The sequence below is a fragment of the Abramis brama genome, assembly GCF_963993115.1.
Source record: "Abramis brama genome assembly, chromosome: 21".
Taxonomy (NCBI): domain Eukaryota; kingdom Metazoa; phylum Chordata; class Actinopteri; order Cypriniformes; family Leuciscidae; genus Abramis; species Abramis brama.
The window spans coordinates 29,469,849-29,495,066 of NC_139983.1; the positions used below are offsets into that span (position 1 = coordinate 29,469,849).

General features: G+C 39.8%; 3 protein-coding genes across 4 annotated transcripts in view; 1 reads left to right on the forward strand and 2 right to left on the reverse strand.

The window, feature by feature from the left end:
* gstz1 (glutathione S-transferase zeta 1) overlaps window positions 1-181 on the reverse strand; it is a 54,993-nt gene extending 54,812 nt beyond the window's left edge. Inside the window, exon 1 of one of the 2 annotated variants that reach the window (XM_084097425.1) lies at window positions 30-181. The gene's annotated coding sequence lies outside the window, so the exon portion shown is untranslated. The remainder of the gene's footprint in view (window positions 1-29) is intronic. The other variant, XM_084097427.1, reaches the window with a different exon arrangement.
* Window positions 182-832: 651 nt separating this feature from the next.
* coq6 (coenzyme Q6 monooxygenase) lies at window positions 833-11,976 on the reverse strand. Its single transcript, XM_084097422.1, has 12 exons — window positions 11,468-11,976; window positions 10,901-11,035; window positions 9,105-9,163; window positions 7,241-7,367; window positions 5,863-5,993; window positions 5,646-5,753; window positions 5,462-5,524; window positions 5,210-5,317; window positions 3,319-3,521; window positions 2,589-2,704; window positions 1,718-1,884; window positions 833-958 (listed from the first exon to the last, which is right to left on the reverse strand). Exons 1-12 carry the CDS (start codon window positions 11,661-11,663, stop codon window positions 929-931), a joined length of 1,443 nt encoding a protein of 480 aa, XP_083953548.1. The 5' UTR covers window positions 11,664-11,976; the 3' UTR covers window positions 833-928.
* A 237-nt stretch (window positions 11,977-12,213) lies between these two features.
* On the forward strand, window positions 12,214-20,461 carry fam161b (FAM161 centrosomal protein B). Its single transcript, XM_084097093.1, has 9 exons — window positions 12,214-12,368; window positions 13,556-13,866; window positions 14,632-15,047; window positions 15,817-16,148; window positions 16,237-16,358; window positions 18,122-18,289; window positions 18,383-18,482; window positions 18,571-18,737; window positions 19,068-20,461. Exons 1-9 carry the CDS (start codon window positions 12,351-12,353, stop codon window positions 19,147-19,149), a joined length of 1,716 nt encoding a protein of 571 aa, XP_083953219.1. The 5' UTR covers window positions 12,214-12,350; the 3' UTR covers window positions 19,150-20,461.
* The last annotated feature ends 4,757 nt before the right edge of the window (window positions 20,462-25,218 follow it).

Below are 25,218 nucleotides of genomic sequence, written 5' to 3' on the forward strand. Positions count from 1 at the left end.
TCATATCATAGACGATTATTGTTGCTTACCTACTAGCAGTGAGTTGAATGCGTCTCCTTGTTTAACAAAATTGAAAGTTCCCATGATTTAAACATCCAAAAACAGTTCTGTAGTGTAGGCGATTCAAATGCGCACCATTTCTGAAAATACCCCCCCTGTGTGACAATCATCGTGAGTGTTCGTGAATTGTCGCGAGTTAAAGGGTTAACTTAATTAAATAAACGGTTGCTAATGCGATCTGAAATGCGAACATTTATTCGTCGACATTAGTTTATGACTTAGGACATTAGATCCCCAGTCAATTTAAAAGGTAAGTTTATGAGATACATTTTCATCAGCTTGTAAATACTTCCCACCAGAGTTCTGTTGTACAAGAAAAGAGGCCTTACAAATGCATCCTTTTGTGTGTGTGTGAAAATCTTTTAATATGTCATGGCTCTAAAATCTATATTAACAACCAAGAAGAGTGACATTGTACATAGAAAATATTTATCGAAAATTGATGTTCTTCCTAATCATAAATTAGCATTTTGGCATTTTCTTTTAAGTTTTTGACAAGCCTAAACATTCTTAGGGATGATATACGTTTCCTATACAAGGAAAGCATGATTTTCCTTGAAATTACATAATTATTTTAAAAACATGCCTTTATTTATCCTTCACAACTTTAATACCATTCAATGGGCCATTTTTATAGTATGAAAGTAACAGTCTGAGAAATTTGGTAGAGCATATTTACATGTTCAAGAAGGCAGAGCAGTAGGAGTTATATCTTATATAACATTGTCATATGGGTAATTGGAAACAATGGCATAAAAATGTTTCCCACATAGACAGAGGAATAAAATATAATTTATTAATTTACACTTATGAACAGAATCTTCATAATAACAGAGATCCAGCAAATATCCAGTGTGCACCAAGTGTTTTACTTGCTGGCGTAAGCCATGATCTGTTCCTGTGGGTACAAGAAAAAAATATATAATACAGGTAAGTGACATTCAGGAAAGCAATATTTATAAGCAACAAGTGATGTTTCATCGTCTAAATGAGGGAAATGCAGATCTTTCCCGTTTTTGAACATGAAGGGTGACACAAGTCCTCCTTACATTGTGAGCCACACACACACTAGGCTGTAACGTTTATAATAGAATCACAGAATGTGGGAGATATCCCTCAAGGCTTAAGACAAGTTCCAACCTCTGGTTGGAATCGCTTAGTAAAGGAATGAAGCCATTTCATAAGAGTGGCCTGTAATAAAAGGAGTGTGAAAACACAAGCCAACACCACCATGCACAGCCCTGCAACCCCACCCACACACTTTGGGTAACAGTAAATTTAGGGCTAAACATAGCCATAGTAGTAGCTCCTGACCATGTAAATTACAGGCACGGATAAGAGTAGAAAGGCATGTAATCAGAGGACAAGCTGGGGGGAGGGGGGATAGAAAGGGGAAGAAGTCAGAAGAAGAGTGAAAGAGGGAGCAAAAGTTGGAGAGGTGAAAAAAGGCTGGAAGTACAACAAAGCGAAGAGAGAGGCACGGATGACAGAAAGGAACGAGAACACGAGAGGAACGCCACAGAGCTGAAGAAAAGAACAAGATCCTAAGTAAAGGAATACAATGGAGGAAGGGAACAAATTGTACAATAATTTCAGACCAAGAAATAAAAATAACATTTTGAAGAATTTGTGGGAAGAAAAAGAGATGTGATCATACTTTAAGTGGTGGCAGTGCATTGGTAGCCTGAAGGCCGAAGGTTCTCAGTAGAACCATTGGGGCAGCATTAGAGGAATACATCCTCTTCATGAGGTCAATGGCTGCCATCATGGGAAGATTGTGTCGCTGACGTTCAGTCTCATACTCCAACAGATGCTGCATGGCTCCTAGAGGTCAAGGATCAGCAGTTAAACCATTTGCATTTGAAGTACAACTTCTTTCTTTTTTTCTTAAAAAGTTGACCTTTCTGTGATCAATTTGGTACTTGTTGCCATTCTGGAGATTTTCCTGATTAAAATACAATGTTTACCATATGGATGAATATAGAAAATGTCAGTTACTGCTCTTTTTAGATATTTGATTTTCTGAGAAACTGATGTCAACAATTCCTCATAAGATTTCCATTTGTGGCTACAAAGACATTTATTAGCAGTTCTTGGCAGGAGTGACTAGCAAAACACTATACACTGCTCCAGGACAACCAGTTCTTTTTTACTAAAGACCACCCCCAATACAAGGAAATGGAAAAGAGCTTATGAAAACCCACAGATAGCTCCACTGGGCTCTTCTGAACCAAAAGTATGATACTTCAGGTATGAAATAAGACCTAAATATACATAGAGCAGAATTCCAAACCAACAAAAGGCCTTCATGTTTCTTTGTCACGTTTCTTCAACGTGAGGTAGTTCTTCACAATATAGCTGATAAAATTTATGAGTTTTTGATTATGCTTTTCGAAAAAGCACATTAGATGATTTTATCTAATCCTTATTAGATAAAAATATTTGATGTGTATATTTGAAAATTGTCACACAAGTACAAATCCGGTGTGCACATACATTCGACTTGCTTCTGATGTTGGAACACTTACCAAGGTCTTTTCCATTATACGCTGCTTGGCTAAGTATTTGTGTGAGATAGGCCACATCGCCAAAGCCTAGATTGGCACCTTGGCCTGCTAATGGATGGACTCTATGTGCAGCATCTCTGAAATTAGAAAGATCAGGAAATATAGAGAAGAAACCTCAAGAGTCGGTAGCCATATTTAACAGGACTGGCCAAAGCTGCTGAAATTTCCTCCATGTGGCCTCTATTTTACCTTAGATCCAATGTAATATCTCCAATAAAAGCAAACCTAAATACATCATCACATAGGTTTAACGTCTCAGACAACCACATAAAGATTATGGCTGAACTATAAACCTAACATATAGAGCGCATTTACATGCACTTTCTTAACCCGATTATGCTTAAGGCGACAATGCATGTGGAAATGCAAACGTGTTAATCCAGTTTCCTTTATCGCAGGTCAGAATAGAATAGTCAGATACACGAATTAGTACATTTTGTTGCCACTAGTGGGGAATAAGCTGATTATTTAATAAAGTCTTCTAAATGTGGCTGGGTTATATTAGTTTGCATGTATTTCAATGAACTGATTTTTGAAGGTTATCAGCGTATTGGTATACATGTAAACATGCTCATTGAGAGATATCTCCTTTACCTATAAATAGGACTGCACTTATGGATAAATCCTTAAATTCTGAAAAACAAATAGTCAAAACCTAAAGTTGGTTAATGCACTAACTTTGCAAACATACCCTATGAGTGCCACTCGGTGGCGGATGTATTCTGTGGCATGACCCATGCCTAGCGGGAACATAACCCGGCTCTTTGGGCCAATGCCTGCAACGCTTGGTGGAAGCTGACGTGCAGAGCCGCTGTCAGGCATCAGGACAGATAGAGCCGTCCGGAACACAGAGCCGGCAGTCTCCACCAGCTCAGAATGGTTCTCATTACTCCACTGAACAGAGTGAAACAGAGAAGAGAACAGCAGTCAATGGCAACAGAGGAAAGATACGTGTAAGAATCTCTATTCATAATATATTTGTTAAGCTCAAACTTAATGGAAAGATGAGTGAAGAGAAGTGGAGAGGCCAATTAAAGGAAAATAGAAAATCATTGACTTATGCTAATGTCATTTAAAATCCAAATCATGACTTTGTTTTTTCTATCTAACATGTAAAAGGATGAATTTTGAAGCACTTCTGAATGCTGGAAGTGGAACTTCTCAAAAAAGGACTAAAGATAGCACCATAAAAGTAATCCATACGAGTCATGTGCTCTAATCCAAGCAGGTTTGAGAAATCATTCAGAGTCCTATATTATAAAAAACGCAGCCAATTGATTTGCAGTTAATTTTTTTTTTTTTTTTTTTACTGTCCCACTGAAATCTGAAGTTATCTCATCTCATTATTTGACAGGGTGCTGTAAATGACAGTAGGGATTGTTTTCCAAAAATCTGCCCAAATTCTGCCTCAAAATGAACATTTGTTAATAAAACTGTAAAAGAACCAGAAATGAATTTGGAATCAGAATCTTTACATTCCTTTACGATTCACATCGAAATTCGTTTGAGCACCACAGAAGGGGAAGATTTTCACATAAAAAAGAAGAAAAATTCTTAAAACGGTGTAGAACAGCCTGAAGCAAGCTTTAGAGCAGTATTTTTTAACTAGGGAGCTGAAAACTGTAATCACTCAATTAATTGTTAATTACTATATCGACACTCCCAGTTTCACAGTCCTGTCATAATTACAGCAAAAATAGTGGAGGAAATATCTTACCCTATATTAGGAGGTCTTTGAATATTACTTTGGACAATGGAAGGCCTTCGGGTCAAAAAGGTTGAGAAGTACTGCTTTAGAGGACTTGGAATAGAGTACATGATTTGTATGGACTACATTTCTTGACACTTTTATAGTCTGTTTTTTTCTTGGATCATGACAGACCCTGGTCACTGTTGCTTTTTATTGTATGGGAAAGAGCTGTGTAAAGATCCTTCAGTGGAACACCGCAATTTTGAAAATAGTCATATGGGTTTAGAATAACATGAAGGCAAGTAAATTATGACATAATTTTCATTTAACGCCATCTTCATCTTGACATCTAAAGGTAAACTATACCTTCTTCATTTTGTGCATTCAAAGCAGTCTTAAAAGACAAGGTATTTTAACAGAGATGCAAAAAGCATGCCTAATTAAAGTAAAATGCCGACCAGGCCACAAATTTGAGTTTGGTCTGCAGAAAAAACATTCTGTGGAGTAATGACCAACGCTGGCAAACCTTGGGCTTAATTAGCAAACCAGTTCTGATGGCAAGCGTGACTCAGATGCAAAGGCCTGTGACCAGTAAGGCCAGTAAAAATAGCCAGCTTGGGAAAAGAGGAGTTTCTTTGATGGAAACACAAACAAAAAGAAAAAAAGGGTGTGAGGGTTTGATGGGTCAATTTAAGGGCATTCAGCCGAAATGAAGAGAATGCAGAGCAATGATATGACATGACATTTCAATCAAAAACCACTGCTTTATTACGTTATTCTACATACGGAAATTAACTTTTGTCGAGAAATCTTGCAATAGCACAGCACAGTAAGCTGTTCGGTTTAAGGTGGTGAACCACAAGTGTGAAAAACAGGGTTAGTGTTTACTTACAAATGCAGAGTTAATGGCATCCACAAAGCTCTCCTCATCCAGCTGTAGAAGTTCTTCAGCATGCTGATGACTGGTGGACCAGACCAGCGAGCTCTCACTGTCTGACAACTGCACAGCAGACACATATACACCACGTCTGGGCATGAAATGCATTTTCCATTTGACCACTAAGCGATATCATGACGAGCCAATAAAACAAATCAAGCACAACTGACATCATTTACAAGTAAAATAAACACAAGTTTAGCTCACAGGAAGCATCGCAATGGGGCCAGTTGGGAGGAACCTCTGCCAGGCCACGTTATTTTCTGTAGGCTGAAAAACAACAATGCAAATACATTTTTCTTCCGTAATGTGGCATGTGAATTCAAATAGGTTGACAAGTACACAATAAGACGCAATATGATTTGAACTTCAAACTGGAGGATCATCATACCTCAGACAAATGCAGAACAGCGACGACTGCTGACTGATCGTAATTCCATTTGACCGTGGGGATGCCCGCCTCTCTCCGCACCATTGAATTCGGCCCGTCGGCACCAATCTGAAAGAGCCAATCACACCTACCTTCAGAAATTCTGAGGTTTTGCTTATGTAGCTGTGCACTGTTCGGTTTCTAATACCAAATGAAACACCGGACATATTCTACATACCAGCAGTTTGGTGTGGATGGTCTTTCCATTCGCTAGAGTCACCTGAACCCAAGGGATGGACTCAGAGACTTGGTACGGACGGGGCCAGGTGTATTTTACCACTTTTGTTCGGTACTGCACGTCAACATGGTCTAAAAAAAAGCCAAAACATCATAACACATTAAAAGGAGCATTAGTCCAAATCTTGTTCAGTTCCACTTGAGAAATGGGAAAAAATCCAAATATACATGGTTTGGCTGTGACAAAGTCAAAAATGAAGGCTCGTCAAGCCTCCTCATAAAACACAAAGTTGTTTTCCTTCCTCTGGCTGAGGCTTGCTAACATTGACAATTTTCTTGATGGCTTTGGCTAGTCACTCACAGCTTACTAATGGTGTTTATCTACAAGCAGGCCATGCAATACATGTGACCAGCTGCCAATATCCTGCACACAACATCGAACAAAAGTAAAGGAAGCAGAAAATCCACTTTACTTAGAATCACTGGCGGTCTAGCACATGAAAAGATCCAGAATTACGACTACGTTTCGGACTTGGAGTCCCTTTCTGTCCACAAAATTGAACACTAGTTCTTGCACACAACACGGGTGAGAAATATTGGCTTCTTGCTGATTTGAAAGCAGAGTAACGGGAAAAAACAGTTGGCTAATGCATGTACTTTTCATCTAGTACTTCAGCAGAAATAGAAGACCGTAAAAAAACACTAACTTGACAAACACGTGAACACGCACGTGCTAGCGCACATCTGTTAAACGTAAGATGCGTTTTTAAAAAGGCCTGTTTTTAAAAATATGCAGTTTTACAGAGCATGGCATGGAAAAGCCAAATGCGGAGCCTTGGAACAGTTTAGTTAATTACAACAAAACGTTACAGTAAAACGCTGTCCGTGCTCGGCACCCCGAGCGAGCGAGATGCTACGGCTGGAAAGGAATGTGGTTTCTTTAAATGGGTCAATAGACCACTGCACGTGTCCGAACAGGGTGGCAATTCTCGTGGAGCTTCTAACTCCCATCAAAAGCAATGTGCTGGATGATCGAAATAGCAGGAAAAACACGCATATGTCCAAAGAAGTGGAATCTGTAGGAAAAAAACATGAGAAGAAAGATGTTCAAAAGGAGTACAAATAAACATTTTGCCAAGACAGGAAGGAATGGCTTGTGGTGACATCATTTGCCAAGCCATCCCTAAAACTAATTAACAGGAAGCCCACTCGACAGTGCAAGCCACTTCTGGAAGAAACATGGGAGGAGCACAGCGAAAGCAACGATCAAGGATATATCATCATGTAATGATCAAAGTTCAGTGAGCAAAGCAATGATTATAAAAACAAACACATAAATAAATGGATCCATATATCAAACATCAAAATGTGTCTGTCACCAGAGAGAGTGTGCAGCTGTTTGGTGAGGGCGGCCACAATGATGTCGTTCTCAACGATGTACGCCATCTCGTCCTGCAGATTCTCCTTATCAAATGTAATCAGGGCATCTGAACAAGCATCCCAAACCTAAAGCAAAGAGACAAATTATTTCTGTGGTTTACAACTCTATCCTTAAGTGACCGCTCGGGCTCTATTTATGGATTTCCAGAAAGCACGTGCTTCACTGAACTTGAACACATCAAAGCTGTTCGACTGAGCCAAGAGTTTTGCCAGATACTCTAACCAAACATCAAACTAGATTCAACAAAAGCCACCAACGGCCCTTGAGGTTGCACGCCTGACTTTGTAAACGCACTGGGGTGAGGAAGAAATGTAAAATGCCATTCTTTGTGGCGATTTATGCTTGTATTTATAGTTAAGCCAATAATAAATAACAAATATGCTAACATTACTGTCGGGCTAAGTTTGTTTCATCCAAGTTGCCTTGCAACTTTGTTAATAAAACATGCAGCTGGTTTTTAATGCAAAAAAGTCTTGGTGATTGACGCAGCTATTTTTTAAAAACCTAAAATGACTTGTAACTAAGGTGACTTGCAAACAATTAAATACATGTGTAACATGGATTCAGAAGGACTGTTCTATCCTTGTTATACAGCCATGCTAAAACCACTAATAGTAGTGGTTTTGCAATTTTTGATACATGGTTACGTGGAAGATTTAAAACGTGACCAACCCACAATTATGAGGATTTTACACATTGGAAAAACACAGCTGTTGATAAGTTTTGGAGTTGCTATGCACTTCAGGTCATTGCCAAATTAAAACATCCCTTGCCAAAATAACCCATTTAACATGATAATTTCTGCAACAAAGATACCAGAAAAGGTTCAGACCACTATGGAGGAGAGAAAATCTAGCTGATAACACTTTAGGGAACCTCCACACTCCACAAAAAAACACCTTTTTCTGGTACATGGCACTTCCCAAACCCGCTTTAGTTGCTTTCCTCTAACCGCTTGAGTTTAATTGGAGAGCAAGAGGGAACCTAGCTCATTTCCCTCGGAATTTCATCCTTGCTTGGCACTCACAAACAAACAAGCAAAAAAAATCTTACAGGAGAGGTATAATGGGTGAGGTATATCACTATAAAGCGCACTCTGATGACATCCCTTAGTTTGCCCAGAAACCACAGGATTTCATTCTGGCAGTGAAAAATCCACATCTTACAGTTGAAACCCCACCACAGCATAGAAAACGAAGGGTCCTTTTACTTGTGATCTCCACAGATTTTAACTCTACTATCCCTGCGTCGCACATGAATCTTCGTAATTAGTAGACGCGCACAGGGCTAGATTTATGTAATCTCGCTAAATAAGACTCTAATAGATAAACTGTGGCCGCAAGCAAAACCGAGCTTAACTGTCACGTTGCGATGTGGAGTTTGAGGTTCTGCATCTCTAATGTATGTTTTGTATTCGAAGGCTGTGGTTCTGTAGCATTAATTTATGGGTGGCTGCTTACAGTGTGATGATAGGCAAACAACGATGAGCAAAGCACGATACAGCTGTTTTTAATGGAGTGGCTTCCTGCCCTCAGGAAAATAAGCAGGTAAGGTCATAGTAAATGACTGTGTTGGTTACTCAATGTTTTGCTTAAGTATTTACTTGTTTTTAAATGATGCACGTTTCATTTAGTGTGATATCTGATTACTTATACAAGTATTAAAAAGGTGTTTTGGTTGACATTCTATGAAGCAACAGGTAATACCGTGGTGTGCGAATATGATGATCATTTCGTAGCATATCATTGCATATTGGTACACCACTAGTAATCATTGTGTTACAACATACTGGTTTTACTGACCTGCATTTTATTATACGGCTTGCATCTCATATTTACAATATGGTCCCAAGCACCAAGACCTGAAACACAATAGGATACAATTACAAAGGCACCACATTTGTTCCTACTCATTCAATGCCAAAGATAAATGAATACAGCAATGGAAAAAAGTACACCGCACGTCAGAGAGAGCTACCTACTGACCTACTTCCTGGTGAATCTTTCATATACAAACATTATACTGTAAATAGGTATAATGACAGGAGTGCAGATTCAGAGCTTTGAATGGAACAGATGTACTTATCCTCGCCACAGGCCTTTTGATTGGATTGTGCCCCCACATTACCCAAAGTACTGGTTCTAAATGATGCCCAACATTGCCCATTATGCAAACATGCATTCTGTGGACACAATCAAAAGCATATGTTTCATCCAACATAACACACTGTGTAGCCAGGCAACCGAGGGCAGTTCAATGTCCTCAGCATCACATCTACTGTGCCACTAAAATCTATTGTTTTCTTGTCAACCACATTCTGTAAGTGTTTATTTCAGAATCTTAGATAAAGAACTATATCAACTATATTAAAGGTAAGAGATTTGATATGCAGTTAATTTTTAAGGTAAATGCTGAAAATGAAATGGTAAAATCACTAAGGGCAAAAGTGATATTTTCCTAAATTTTCTCCAGGGAATAAAAGAAGTACTACCCTATCACATCCTAAATGTTAGTCCTCACTAGTGTTATTTTAGTATCATTTCTTATTACAGTAGTGAATCGTATTTTGAATTAGCTTTTATTTTTATTTTATTTTTATTATATTTTTGGTTTTTTATAATTTAATATTAGTTTAAGTTTTAGTACTTTTGTCATTTTTTAATATTTCTATTTAGCTTTATTTTATTTATTTTATTCAGTTAGTTGCAAGGACAACATTTCTCATTTTCATTTACGTGCGTATATAATATATATAATATATATTATATTTATATTCCATTTTATTTCAGCTAAATTTCAATTAACTATTCAAATAGTTAACAATAACAACACTGTTCATCACACAAAGATATGGTTTCAGTAGACTCTGAATCAGTGTTGGGTGTAATGCATTACTAAGAAATTAATTACTGTAATTTAATTACTTTTCCCATAAAAAGTTAAATAAGGAATTACTCTTAATTTTTCTGTAATTTAATTACAGTTACTTCTGATGTTATTGCATTAAATACGGACTACAGAAAAAAAGACTACAGAAAAAGTTTAGGTAAAACAATAATGGATTTAACATCAAAATGTAATGACTAATGTTAAAATGTATGTTTTCAATGTCACTTTCTCCCTTTAAATACTTTGGTCAATTCAAGAATATTTTACATTATTTATTTGAAAGAATTTAGAGAGCAGTTTCATGTCTATCCTTGCATTGTTCAACTGGTCAAGGTTGATGGGATTTAGAAAGTAATCTAATTGCACTGCTAAGGATGTAAATAGCTCTAGTAATTAATTACTTCTTAGAGTAACTTACCCAACACTGCTCTGAATATAGTGCGGCAGTTGTATGGACTACTTCTATGATGTAGGCTATTTAATGATGCTCTTTGTTCATTTTTGGAAGACATGGGGATGAATAAATGAAGACAGAATATCATATTTGGATGAACTATCCCTTCAAAGCCACACTAAATGGAAGTTGCAAAAGTCTGTCCTTCCCTACTGTGATGCATATCAAAGTGATTTAGAGATCTCTGATAGGTGTTCCTCTATAGATCCATGAATGTTATATGAAATAAACATAAAAAGCTATAAAAGTCCATACCACTAAGAAGTGTTGCTGAGCCTGGACTGATGGAGCTGACCCTTGTACTGAAGGTCTCAGGAACCTTGTCCATCTCTTTTTTGTGACCAGCTTCCAGCAGAAGAATCTTCTTCCCTGTTAAATTAGGATCTAAACCTGAAAGAAGAACAGGGATAAAAATACAGGATGATTTATTTGCTTTGCAATATCACCGTGGGGTTGATTCTCGCATTTTGCATGATTTTACCAACACATTTGCATATGAACTCGTTCAAGTTCAACTAAAATCTGTGCGTTGATTGCACACTGCTTACTTTAGCATCCTACGGCATGAGAACGTCACATTGCAGTGCCACCGCAATTGCACCCTTCACCTCCAGCTAAAACACTTTCATCACACAAAATAACAACTTCTCCTTTGCGTGAAAAAAAAAAACAAGGGGTGAAGGAAAGCAACGGGAGAGACTTTATTACAGCTGGGAAGTTTGCACACACTGTGCTTATGATGAAGCGTGGGAGAGTGCAGAGTGAAGCTGAGGGGCGAAAGCGGGTGCACCGTGCATGCATGTCTCTCTCTCTCACACTCACCCAACGAACATGCCATAGCGGTGCCCACCATTCCCCCGCCAGATATTATAATGTCAAAGAGCTCGTTTTCAGATGTGCTGGATTCCTCATCGCACGCGGAGGACGCGAAGCCTCTGCGCGCCGCTAGCGCTCCATTGAGTGCCCTCACTGAAACACACTGCCGTCCTATCCCGAACACACCGAGTCTAGTCAACATTCTAGCGGAAAAACAGACGTGAAACAACTTGTTGCAACTAACAAGCCTGAAAAGAAATATCTAACAGCCCCCGTTAAATCTGTCCTGTTATTGACAATAAGGGCGAACTCTTATCTGTCATCCAGCCATGTTGTTGTATACGTAAGAGTTCTATTTGCTACAGTTCTTCCGGGTGCTAAAAGCCATTGAAATAATGAAAATGGAGCATGGGCATTCATAAAACATTTAATTTTGACCCAAGTGAGATGTATGTCAAATAGCACTAGTACTTAAGTGTAACACGTGTATTTTTAAATACTTTCACTTCTTTCTCAGAATCGTTTGAGAACGTACTGTTGCATGATGGAAGCATGTTCCTTTTAGCGCCATCTGCCGTCGTGGAGGAAAAACAAGCGCGTTCGGTTTATTTAAAGAATGTACTGTCTATCAGTCAACAACATGTACTGTATGCGTGTTTTGTTGCTGCATAAAATATTTGCTGTGAAAAGATGGTATTTTGTATGTAACATTCCTGAAGGACATGCTGTTTAGGATTCTGTGTGCGTGTTCAGCCGCTGGTGGGTGGAGATTGTCATCGGTGCAGAGATCATATATTTGCCGATTCCAAGGAAATGGAGTGTGTCTTGATCTTTAACAGTAAATGGATGAGTGTTTGAATGATTTCCTCATAGCGGGCCTGATCACACCATGGATCAGAAGACGATGGTGAGAATAAAGCAATGATGTCGGAAGAGGTTATACGAAACCAGAGTGTGCGTTCAAATGAGAAACAAGTGTCTGATATATTTCCAGTGCATTTATCGATTTAACAGTGATTAATCCACTTGTTTTATTATTGTGTAGTTATTTTGAATCGCTTCTAACCGCGGCGAACAACAATAACAGAGCGTAACTATGAGTGTTTGGGGTTGCCATAGTAACAACAACATGCTGTTGACATTCATTTCAACAGGGCTCCTCTAGCTAAGAAAATCAACAACAAGACAACTCAATATTTTGATGACATTTTGTACAGTGCTGCTGGGTAGTAACTGATTACATGTAATATAGATTATGTAATCAGATTCCCAAAAATAAGTAATTGTAATTACATGTACATACTTGCAGGCTAGTCAGACTAGTGGCTTTCTTATTGATTATGGCTAACATTAACTCTAAGCCTAACCTTTACAGAAATCATTTCACTTTTAAGAAGTGCTGTTTTCTCAACATTGCAACATCACATATCAAATTAGCTCCTGACGAACACATTAATTATTATTTGAATTATCACTCATTTAACCATGTATTACTGTCTTTGGAAGGCTTTTGTCTTTTAAACACGTTACAATGTACAAATTCACATCATTTCATATTTACATACAGACAGTGCAGGGATTCCCCAACCTTTTTGTCAGCTTAATCTCTTTGACCTGAAAGTACCCCTGAGATTTTAAGTTAAAGGGATAGTTCACCCAAAAAAATTAAAATTCTGTCATCATTTACTCACCCTCATATCGTTCCAAACCTGTTAGACTTTTGTTTATCTTCATTCATCCAGTCCAATAGGTCTAACAATATGTAATGCAGTACAATGTTCCGTGTAGAGTAGACTATCAAAATTAGTTTACAGTAGTTTTAGTTATATTGCATGCCATAATGCACATTTAGGGGTGTTTTTACATGCTAAATTACATATCTTCATGGCTGACTGTGTCATTTACATTTACCCATTTAGTAGACACTTATTCAAAGCAACTTACAAATGAGGAGTGATTCATCTTAAAGAGGCAATAAACATGATAAGTGCTAGTCATACAAATTTTCAGAAATCGCTCTTTCATCTCCTTTAGTTCATCATTTAATCAATCAATCAATCCAACAAACAAACTAAATACATATTGTCTGTCCAGATCTCTTCTACTTTAGCTATCTCTAGATCTGAAGAGGGAGACAACGTGCACGTTTCGGAAAGCCTGCTGTCCTTCAATGAGGACCGGAAGAAGTCTGAACTATCTCTTGAGGTGCATTTGGAGGCTCTGAAGGCCAAACGCAAGCAGCAGCTGGAGAATTTGGAGCTTCAGCATCAGACCGGGCTGGAGAAGCGGGTCCTGCAGAACTCACTGCTCACCAGCAGCACTGAGTGGATGCTTAAAGCCAATATACTGCAGCCGAGCATCAGAGATCATGATGGCCGAAACTCTGAGAAACGCAAACACCACAGGTAATTCCAATCTTAAAGGGTTAGTTCACCCAAATATGAAAATTCACCCTCATGTTGTTCAAAACCCGTAAAACTTTTGTTCATCTTTGGAACACAAATTTTTTATTTAATACTTTTAATAATTTAATCAAATCTGAGAGCTTGACAGTCTACGCCACTACCACTTTGACGCTTCAAAAAATTCATAAAGAGATTGCAAAACTAATCCATATGAATTGAGCGGTTTAGTCCAAATTTTCTGAAGAGACTCGATTTATATGATGAACAGATTGAATTTAGGCTTTTATTCACATTTAAACATTGATCAGCAAACTTAAACAGAAGCTTAACCATACATGCTCAACGCGTGAGAATACACCTCATTGGTTCTTGCTGAGCTCAAATGTGCTGCGAATATACGTCAATGAACAATACAATGAACCTCGTTCTCACTCGTCAAGCAAATAAAGCAATCAAGTCTCTTCAGAAAATTTGGACTAAACCACTCAATTCATATGGACTAGTTTTACTAGATTAACTTTTTGAAGCGTCAAAGTGATAGTTGTGTAGCTGTCAATGGAGGGAAAGAAAGCTCTCAGATTTCATCAAAAAGATCTTCATTTGTGTTCCGAAGATGAACGAAAGTAGAAGAAGAAAGAAAACCATACGGGTTTGGAACCACATGATGGTGAGTAAATGATGACAGATTTTTTTGGGGTGAATTAATCCTTTAAATGTGATAACAATGTTTGGCTTGAAACATACATCTACCACTCTTGTTTTCAGCTCAAAGCTGATTCTGCAGAATTTTACCCCAAGTGGAATCAAGGCACCAAGAACTTCTCAGGGAACGGTGACTGAGAGACAGAGGAAGCCTCTCCCTCAAGATTCACAAAAAGCCAAAGAGGAGGCAGACCTGGTTGAGTGTCAGAAACAGTTTTGCGTTGCTCCGGTCCCTGAGTACATCTCTAAGCCTCTTTATGAAAACCTCATCCATGATCAAGAGCGCTTGAGGAAGGAAGGTCGTGAGCAGAGGAGAGATTTCCTCTTGACCATGCAGAAGCCCTTCAGGTTCCACAAGAGGGAGGAGAAGAAGAAGGAGATGGGCTCTGCCAATAAAAGTGAAAAAACACAACCAGTTTGTGTGAGGAAACCTATTCCCAAAGCAGCCTCAGACCCCAGGTTTCCTGAACAGTTGAAAGGTGCCATTTATATGAACATTTAATCATAATAATGTAGAACATAGTTTTTTATACTATTATACTATATACTCGCACTATGGGTCAAAAGCATATTAGAATGATTACTGAAGGATCATGTGACACTGAAGATTGGAGTAATGATGCTGAAAATTCAGCTTTGCCATCAAAGGAATAAATAACCCTTGAAAATATATTCAGAATTTAAAGTATATTCAGTTATTTTATATATAACTATATTTACCAAATAAATGCAGCCTTGGTGAGCATAAGAGATTTCTTTCAAAGCATTTTAACCAGTATATATTAGGGATGCACAATAAATCAGCCACCATTTCAGTATATGTTCATTTTAATGTTATCGTTATCGGCCCAATAAAAAAAATTTGGCCGATATATTAAAGCTAGGGACATGGATTTTAATGGTGAGACTTTTGTTTATGTAATCAGGCTCTCAAAAATTATATAAAAACTTGGATTTAGATTTATCGGACAATATATCGGTTATCGGTTTTCAAATATAAAGAATTAACGGTTATCGTACCGGCCATAATTTTCATATCGTCGCGTCCCTAATATATGCATGCACGAAACACCATATGTAACATATTTAATTGATAATTAAACATATTTAAATGAAAACAAAAATACAAAAAAATAAATTCAAGTTTAATTTGAAGAATGTACATTTATTTTCAATTTAATTAAAATAAGCCATAATGCACTCGCCCTCATTTTACTCTGAAACTGTGTTCATGTGATGGTGGCTCAGAACAGGAGCAGCAAAGGAAGTTTCGCATTCATCTGAGAGCCCAGGAGACTCTGAAAGCTTCCTCAGCACCCATTCAAAGGAATGAAGCCAGTGCAGATAGCCAGACCCGCAGTGCTCAGAAGAGCAAAAACAAGATGCTGGGTTACCTGGACCAGAAGTTGTCCTTCAGACCTAAAACGAACGCCGCCGTGCCTGACTTTGACAAGCTCTACCAGGCCTTTCAACAGAAGGCAATGGAGACAGCAGAGAGGAGAGATGTCACTCAGTGTAAACCCTTCCAGCTGCGCACATCTGCACTACAGCCTCGCCACAGGAGTCCAGAAAACCCACAGGTCGCCATTTTCATCTATTGATTTTAGTGGCTTGATGAACTTTTGAAGATTCCTTTAACATCATTTTTTTTTTACTTTTCAAAACTAGAAATCTACAGACAAAACGAGTCTAAAGAGAAGCAGTTCATTTGGTGGCCTGACATCACTGTCTATGGATACTCTTCCGACTTACATAACAGATGCTGCCAGGAAAAGATCCATGGCTGTAAGGTGAGCCTGTTGCTGCTTACATTTTCACAATTTTATTAATGATTAATTTCCAATAAAATCGTTTTCCTGTATAATACACTCAATCATAGTCTCTCTTTTTTTTTTAAGCACAATTCATGACTTCACTGTATTTCAAAGAAAGAAAACATATTCGTATTTTTTTTTAAATCAAATCTTATTCCACCAAATCTTATTCCACCATCTTATTCCAGAATAAAATAAATTATTTAAAGTAATAAACAATAATAAAATATTTAAAATAATGGGAAATTTGAAAAATATGTAGCTTAGAATATTAAAATTTATTATTGCAGAAATAAAATGTGTTCACTTAAAATTTTTTTTTAAAATTTTGTACCATGTTTGCACCATATTTTGGCTTGTTATATTTTTCATAATGAACTGTATAACTGTATGTTCCATAGATGTTACTGTATGTATGCACACATCATTTTATTAATTCCATTAAAAAAGTGTTGATTTATTTAAAGTGCCTCATAATATTTTTGAGTTGAGTAAAAGTTCGGCAAAGTTTCAGAAATCAAAGTGCATGATAAATGGAGTTATTGTCCCCTAAAAGAAATAACCGATTCTGAACTGCCAGAAACGAGTCGTCAGTAATTCCAGTCTTACTTCCTGCATGACCCTATATAGGTTTGTAATACATTTGCATAATGCCAGCCTATGATCTTCATTGGCTGCCCGTGAACAATGTCTACTTTGCCCCGTCCTCAAACACTGTAGTTGTAGCTGAGACTGGAAGAGTTTGGTTCATGTTGCCGAAATGTCGAGAAGATGCTTTTTTCTCCGTTGCAAAAGCAAATCCACTTTGCATGCACTTCCAAAGGATGAGGAATTGACACAGTAAAACCGACGCCATCGTATGGAGCTGAAATTCAGATTTGGTAATGGACGTTTCATTTCTGACACACACTGTAAGCGGTAGGCCAGTCACAACAGACTGGGCCGTCTGACCAATCAGAGCAAAGTAGACTCTCGAAAAGGAGGGGTTTAGAGAGACTGAATTCTTGATTGAACCATTTCAGACACAGTGTAATGCTGCAGTAGCCTGGAAATCCAGACCTAAATCTGAAAGATTAAGGGTCTGGCATCGACTAATGAAAATCGGCCAGCTCGAGGGGCGGCACCAAGCTTGCATTTGAAAATCTCACTGCACGCAATTGGATAACACTACGACCAATCACAACAAGCCACAAATGCTAAGCTACCAGCGGAGCTAACTGGTAGATTAGACTCTTGCCTTATCCGGTCGGCAAAACAGCAAAAACGTCCTTCTTGCAAAGGAGCACCGTCTTCTGTTCCTGTTTTAAATAAAAAGCCAAGTCTAGCTCGTTCATTGTAGCGGCCAAAGCCGTTTAAAAAAACTGGTGTTCATCCATAGCCATCTTGCAATGTTTACTAATGACTTTGACGTCACAGCGCTGTCGTCATCTGTTTAGCTCGCCTCTGGCCCGCCTATATCAGATAACCCGATGTGATTGGTGCAGCTCGGATACAAGGGCGTATTTAATGAGCATCATTACTCGACACCAGAGTAACTCGCTGAGCAAATTCAATTTGTGCTCTCGCGAGAACTCTGGATTTCCAGTGTAATGCTGCAGTGTATAATATGAGAAAATGAAAGTGTTTTTTGACCTTGGATGCATGTAAACCTGTTGTAGGGGACCTCCAAAACAAAATCAGTAACATTTAAAATGTATTATCCTAAAAAAAAGGTGATGTTTAATCTGCCTGTCATACAGGAGATCTCTGGAGCTGAAGGACCTCAAGGAGCAGGAGAACGCAGAGTGGATGAAGCAGCACAGAATCAGATCTCAAGCCATTAGCAGGGCAGTGGCAATGAGAGCTAAAGCAATGGACCCCCATAAGAGTCTTAAAGAGGTCTACCAGGACAAACTCAAACTGCATCGGTGAGCACTTTGAAAAATAAATGTCCGATGACTTTGATGAATGAAGAAGCCATAATGAATGTAATAACTGATTATGGGTCCTTGTGAATGTAGGCAAGCTGATCTGGAGAGAATGAAAGATTATCAAAAAGAGCTGAAGGAAATCAAATCACGAGTGACAGCTCGCCCGTACCTCTTTGAGCAGGTGTCGCAGGTACACTAATTGAAATTCAAAATCTATTCTTTTCTAAATAATTCAACATATTTAAATTTTACTGTATGCATATATCTAATGCTTTCAGGAAAATGCCAAGAATAATGTTGAACGCAGATATAGGAACACTTTGGAACAAGCAGGTTTGGATGAAAATTTCGTGAGATCAAAGGGAGAAACAAGTAAGACAAACCATGTGGACAATGAGTCTGTGGATGAGGATCATAACAGCACTGAAAGCGAAACCCAAAAGAGGTATGGAGACACATGAATGGTGGGGGTTTAAAATAAGTGTGGCCAATGCAAAGATTTAACAGTGTGTTAAAGCGTTTATAGTTTTGATGAAAGCTTTGACATTACTTCCTCTCTTGTGACCCATTCAAACTAAAATCATCTTGCTCAATGGAAAAATAATAGATGTGGTTTTCTTTTGACATATGAGAAGATCTATTTATCAAAGATCTTTCTTTTTAAGATTTTAAGTCATCCATGAATAAGCTTTATTGTCACTGGCATAGTGAAAAAGTAACCATGCAAATATTATGATGTAGCAGTCACATGGTTCTACTATCGTTTTATTTACAGTGCAGGAAGTGGGGAAGACAGTGTCACAAATGAGGAGGAAAAAGAAGGGAATGTGGAAACCAAAGAGGAAGAGTTGTGCTGACAAAAGACATGTTTGGAGGCCAGTGTATTCCCTCAATATTCCATATGTGCAGGGGAGACTGTGGTCAGACAAAAAATCGCTGGTAGATCATTTCAGTTTTGAAATATTATGTTGTGTATGTATTTTTTTTAACTTGATTGTAGATTTGTTTTATACATATTGTGCTAATGAAGCAGTGTGGGTATTTAAACAGCTGAGACCTCTTGTATTTTAATGGATTTACAGTACAGAGGGGATTATGAATATTCAAGAAATTCCATATGGGTGTCAAAAGATTTTTAATAAAACAGAAATCAAAGGCAAGTTTAATTTTATGATTCTAAGTATGTTAGGGGGCTACCGACCCAACAAAGAAAGAAATAACCACAAAAAAACCATTGGCAACCATATTAAAAGCTGTATATTTGCCTTAGTTCTACTTACTGCACATTAAATCATCTTATGAACCACAGAAACAGCTCTTGGGTCTGGTGTTGGGCTCCTTAAAAGTTTGCAAACGGTAAATTAGGGAATCCTTGTCTTAGCACAAACACATCTTCCACCTAGAGTCTGTCAAATGCGGCTTTGAATGTCTGCTATAATTATAAACTATAACTGTCACAGAGGATAGCTTTATTCATGAAACTCCATCTGAAATTCTCATTCCTGAAGTCAGACTATTTTGAGAGAGTCAGCACTGGTTGAGTAAACAGTCCTGTGTATTTATCCGCTATTGAAAAAAGATTTTGTGCTAGTGCATTTGGCCACATAAACATCTTTTTACTCCAACCGGCCTTCTTTAGGGACATTTTCTTCAGTCATAGTTGAATTTTTTGTGTTTATTTGAAGGAATTTGTGTTTGGAATGGGACGTTTTTGCTTATTTTAAAGATTTTAAGGCATAATTTCTGCTTTTGCTTTGACTTGATAATCTTTAGATGGAATTACTTGAAACGAGCTGTGTAGCATGCAGTGCATTTTATGGGTAAAAGCCGGCTTTTGGAGAAAATATGATATGCCAGCCCTGTCAATTTCAGAATAAAGTTGTTTATTTTATGGTTGAAGGAGTGATAACACTGAAAAATCCCTGTGCTCATAGGGCTGAAATCTAAATAATTACTGGTCACATTTAAAAATGGCCTCCCAGTTTCACCTAATGATACCCATTCATTTTGTTTTGGAAATACTTTTTTTTTGTCTTGGTTAAATGAGGTACAGTAGGGCTTAGAGTATGCATAGAAGTATGTACTTCACAGGTAATGGGAATGTCAGGGGGTCAAGATTTGTTAAAGTCATGTCAATTTTTTTTAATAAAAACAGCAAATTGTACAAGTGATAAACTGTAGATTTTCTTTTAGCCCTGAGTTGGTGTTGGTGTGACACTAGCTATGTTCCCTTCCACCAACATGGGATGGAAACGCTGCTTTATTTGCATGTTTTATGCGATATTCAAATTTTGTGATATTGTAATTTATGCGATATTCCAATTTTAACTTAAGCATTTAAAACAACAATAACAACAACAACCACAACAATAAATGCAAAAATGTCTCAAAACTCATTTCCAGGTTTTAGGACTCATTCCTGTAGCACTTTATGGATGTGTAACAGGTTCAAAATAATGCTGGAAGGAAGAAGACGGGGTCGGCTTGAGATGATCACAACCAGAACCAGTAGATCACACAAAAACATAAATCCGTGCTGCGGGCGCTTTCAATAACTCAGTCCACCAGAGCTCTCCAGAGCTTTCTCAGTCCTTCAAATACTCAGTCCACCAGTGCTCACCAGAGCTTTCTCACACTGGCTGCTAACGAGTCTCAGTCAGTTCCTCTCTGCCGCTTCTCATCTCCTAGGTTGCTTTTTATGGTCTCTTCACGTCAGTTACTGAAACAAGACACAGGTGTTTGTCATTTGCATTTGATCCACTTACACCGCGCTTGTCCTCCTGGAGAGGAAGTCAGCCACAGCCATCTGTGCCCCCGGCCTGTGGACCACCTGGAACTTAAAGGGCTGTAAAGCCAGATACCAACGGGTGATCCGCGCGTTGGTATCTTTCATGCGGTGGAGCCACTGGAGGGGCGCGTGGTCCGAACAGAGGGTGAATTCCCGACCCAGGAGATAATATCAGAGGGTGAGGAGGGCCCACCTGATGGCTAAACACTCCTTTTCAATGGTGCTGTACTTAGTCTCTCTCTTAGAGAGCTTGTGACTAATGTACAGCACCGGCTGCTCCTCTCCCTCTATCTCCTGGGACAGGACGGTTCCCAGCCCCCTGTCCGATGCGTCAGTCTGCAAAAAGAAGGGAAGAGAAAAATCAGGAGAATGTAAGAGTGGCCCACCACATAGAGCAGCTTTTACCTGGGTGAAAGCCTGCTGACACTGCTCCGTCCACTGGACCGGATCTGGTGCTTCCTTTTTAGTTAGATCAGTCAGCTGGCTGGCGAGGTCCGAATAATTAGGCACAAACCTTCTATAATATCCCGCCAGCCCCAGGAACTGTCTTACCTCCTTTTTCGTCTTGGGTCTCGGGCATGTTGCAACTGCTTAGATCTTATCAATTTGGGGACGCACCTGCCCGTGACCCAAGTGGAAACCCAGATACCTGACCTCCACACGCCCAACCGCATACTTCTTTGGGTTGGCCGCCAAAACCCAGCCAGTGTCAGTGCTCTCAGGACAGCGCGCGCATGCTCCATATGACGCTGCCAGTCATTACTATAAATGACGATGTCATCTAGGTAGGCAGCGGCATATGCAGCATGCGGCCGGAGAATTCGGTCCATGAGGCTCTGGAACGTGGCTGGAGCCCCGAACAACCTGAAAGGAAGTGTAACGAATTGGTATAATCCAAATGCTGTTGTAAAGGCTGTCTTTTCTTTGGATAGAGGCGATAAGGGGATCTGCCAGTACCCTTTAGTTAAATTCAGTGTCGAATAAAAACGAGCGGTGCCCAGCCGATCAAGCAGTTCGTCAATCCGCGGCATTGGATACGCGTTGAATTTCGACACAGCATTAACTTTGTGGTAATCCACACAGAAACGAAGAGAGCCGTCGGTTTTAGGTACTAAAACTATCGGGCTTGCCCAATCACTGTTGGATTCTTCTGTTACCCCCATCTCGAGCATCGCCTCTAATTCAGTCTGAACCACTTTTTTTGTGTGTGTTCAGGTAACCTAAAAGCATTTCCAGATGGCTTTTTGGTACTAATAACTGGGTTGTATTTTGTTTGGTCCGAGTGTCTTGAATCACTCGATACAACTGATCCTTTAAAATAGCAAACTAACGATAAGAGAGTGGACGAGCAGGCTGGAGGGGTTGACCGTCAATAGAACGGACCTGTTCAAATGCATGTTTTAATGACTCATCCTGAGACTGTTCCAGGGCAAAGTCATCGCACTCCGAGAGGATCAGCCTCTCATTTGTGCTCTGTTCCCCTGGCTTTGATCTCAGTGGTCCCGGCTACGCCTTTCCGACCTGCACGGCCGCGCCCCTTTCCTGTTTTTCCTTTCCACAAGAGATATCCGCACATAAATACCCCAATAATTCACTAAAAGCAGGCCAGTTGGTTCCCAGAATTAGCGGATGTCGGAGGTGCGGGTTAACTGCGACCTCTACATTATGCTTTTGTCCCCTAAATTGGATAACAGCGGACACTATAGGATATTTCACCACGTCCCTGTGCACACACCATACCTGAACCATGCAGCTCATGTGCAATGCCTCGGACTGAATCAGGATCTGATGGATTGAGGTTTGGTTACATCCTGAATCCACCAGAGCCGCATAGGTACCCCCTTTATAATCGCAGGTATTTGGTACCAGCCAGCCTGACCGGGGGCAGGCTATGGGACATCCGGGACCTGGATCATTGTCCTCACCTCCATCACCGGACACCTGTCAATGAAATGGCCCGGGTCCCCGCAACGCCAACAGGCCGGCCCAGACCTACCCTCCACTCTAGTGGTAGGAAGTGGATCAAGCGATTGGCGTGAAGAGAGCAGGGGAGAGGAAGTGACATTGGTTTCGGCAGTGTCCCCCTGGGTGGAGCTCGCGGGCCACCAGCATGGTCCAGACCAGATCCAGACTCTAGGCGGGCATGAAGGACGGGAACTAGGAAGAGGGACAGGTCGAGGGGAAGAGGGAGAGGGAGAAAAAAAAGTGTGAGAGAGAGAGACTGCTGGAAGGGGTTCGCTGACCCCTGGGCACGCCACCATATGGTCCTCCGCCAGTTGAATGGCTGAGTCTAGCGACGTCGGGCGGTGGCACTGGACCCACTCTGCCATCTTCCTGGGCAGGCGAGTGACGAACTGCTCCAGTACCACACGGTCGATGATCTGTTCAACGTCGCTTCCCTCAGCCAACAGCCATTTGCGGCAGGAGTCCCGGAGCTGTTGGGCCATCACAAAGGGTCGGGCACTCTCGCCCAGATCCAGCATTTGAAACCGCTGGTGATGTTGTTCTGGGCTCCGGCCGACCCGCTGTAAGATGGCCCTTTTCAGGCTGTTGGGCCTGGACCATCGCCTGGAAACGACGCTCCTGGTTGTTTCTCATGTCCAGCAACGCCTGGTGTTGTTCCTGATGGAGGGCCGCGAGGGATGAGATGACATCCTCAAACGGCGTTCCTGGCGGAGATTGAATGGCAGCAGCTGTTTCTTCCTTCCCAGGTTTCGGGACCACTGTAACAGGTTCAAAATAATGTTGGAAGAAAGAAGACTCGTGTTTTATTTCACAACCAGTAGATCACACAAAAACATAAATCTGCGCTGCGGACGCTTTCAATAACTCAGTCCACCAGAGCTCTCCAGAGCTTTCTCAGTCCTTCAAATACTCAGTCCACCAGAGCTCGCCAGAGCTTTCTCACACTGTCTCAGTCAGTCCCTCTCTGCCGCTTCTCATCTCCCAGGTGGCTTTTTATGGTTTCTCTCTCCTGTCATAGACCTCGCTGAACCAGCCCCCCTTGCCACAGGATGTTTTGGATTAACTAAATGGTAACTGATTAAAAGAAGGTGCATAGTCATCTAGCTCAACCAAAGTGATTTGAACAACCTGACAATAGGTGTGTTCAACTCTGTAGGACATCAAAGTACAGCGAGCGATTAGAGAGCAGACGGCTCCATGTATGCTTTCGAATCGCTCTTGTGGATCTCTGGCTACTACCAGCAAAAATTAGATTTTTTGCATATCCAGATTTTTTTATCCAGATGGGTTTTTGAAAATGTGGACAGCAAAAAATGCATGAAATCTGATTTTTTCAAATAAGATTCAAACCTTATATGGAAGTGGTTCGATGTGATTCCAGTCAGATTTTTACAGATGTGTCTCAGTCTGAACGCTCTGGCTGCTCAAATCAGATTCCACCCTTTACGTGACACAGCAATAACTTCAAAACTGGTGACGGAAATGGTGTTCAAATGATATGTCCAAAGATTTCATTTTCCTGTGCGACGGAGGAGTTCTGCACCGAAACTCAACAGGATGCTTATTTGGAGAGTGAGATGATGCACCTCCATTATTCCTGCATCTGTTTTGAAAGCCTCATCACATACAGGTACGTGTATATTCCTACATTATTAGCTACCAAAGCAATCCATGCAGATAGATTGTTTATGTCTGGACTCACAAATCGTATTTGATTACTTGCAATTAATAGTGTGGACAGTCTGCCTGAAAAGATCTGATTAGGGTAAGTTCACACTTGTAGTTTGGTTCACTTGGTTTGCTTGGTTCGCTTGGTCCGGACCAAAAAAAACAAACATTTAGTCCTGGGCTGCGTTTCCCAAAAGCATCGTAAGCCTAAGTAGATCGTAAAAACGATCGTATGACTGATCTTAATATTACTGTCTGTTTCGCAAAAGCATCGTAACTTAAGTAGCACTTGAAAATCATGGTAGATCTACGAGTGTTCTGGAGTAATCGTAAATCCCCAAGTGCATCGCAAGAAGACAGAGTTATGAGGTCACCTCCAGGACAACCGGCAGATTACACTTTTAACTTTATTCAGATGCAATGTGATTATAATAAGGTTTTGATTGTACTTTATTGTACACCTTATTACTAGTTTTGGTTAAATTAATGTATAAATTAAATAATT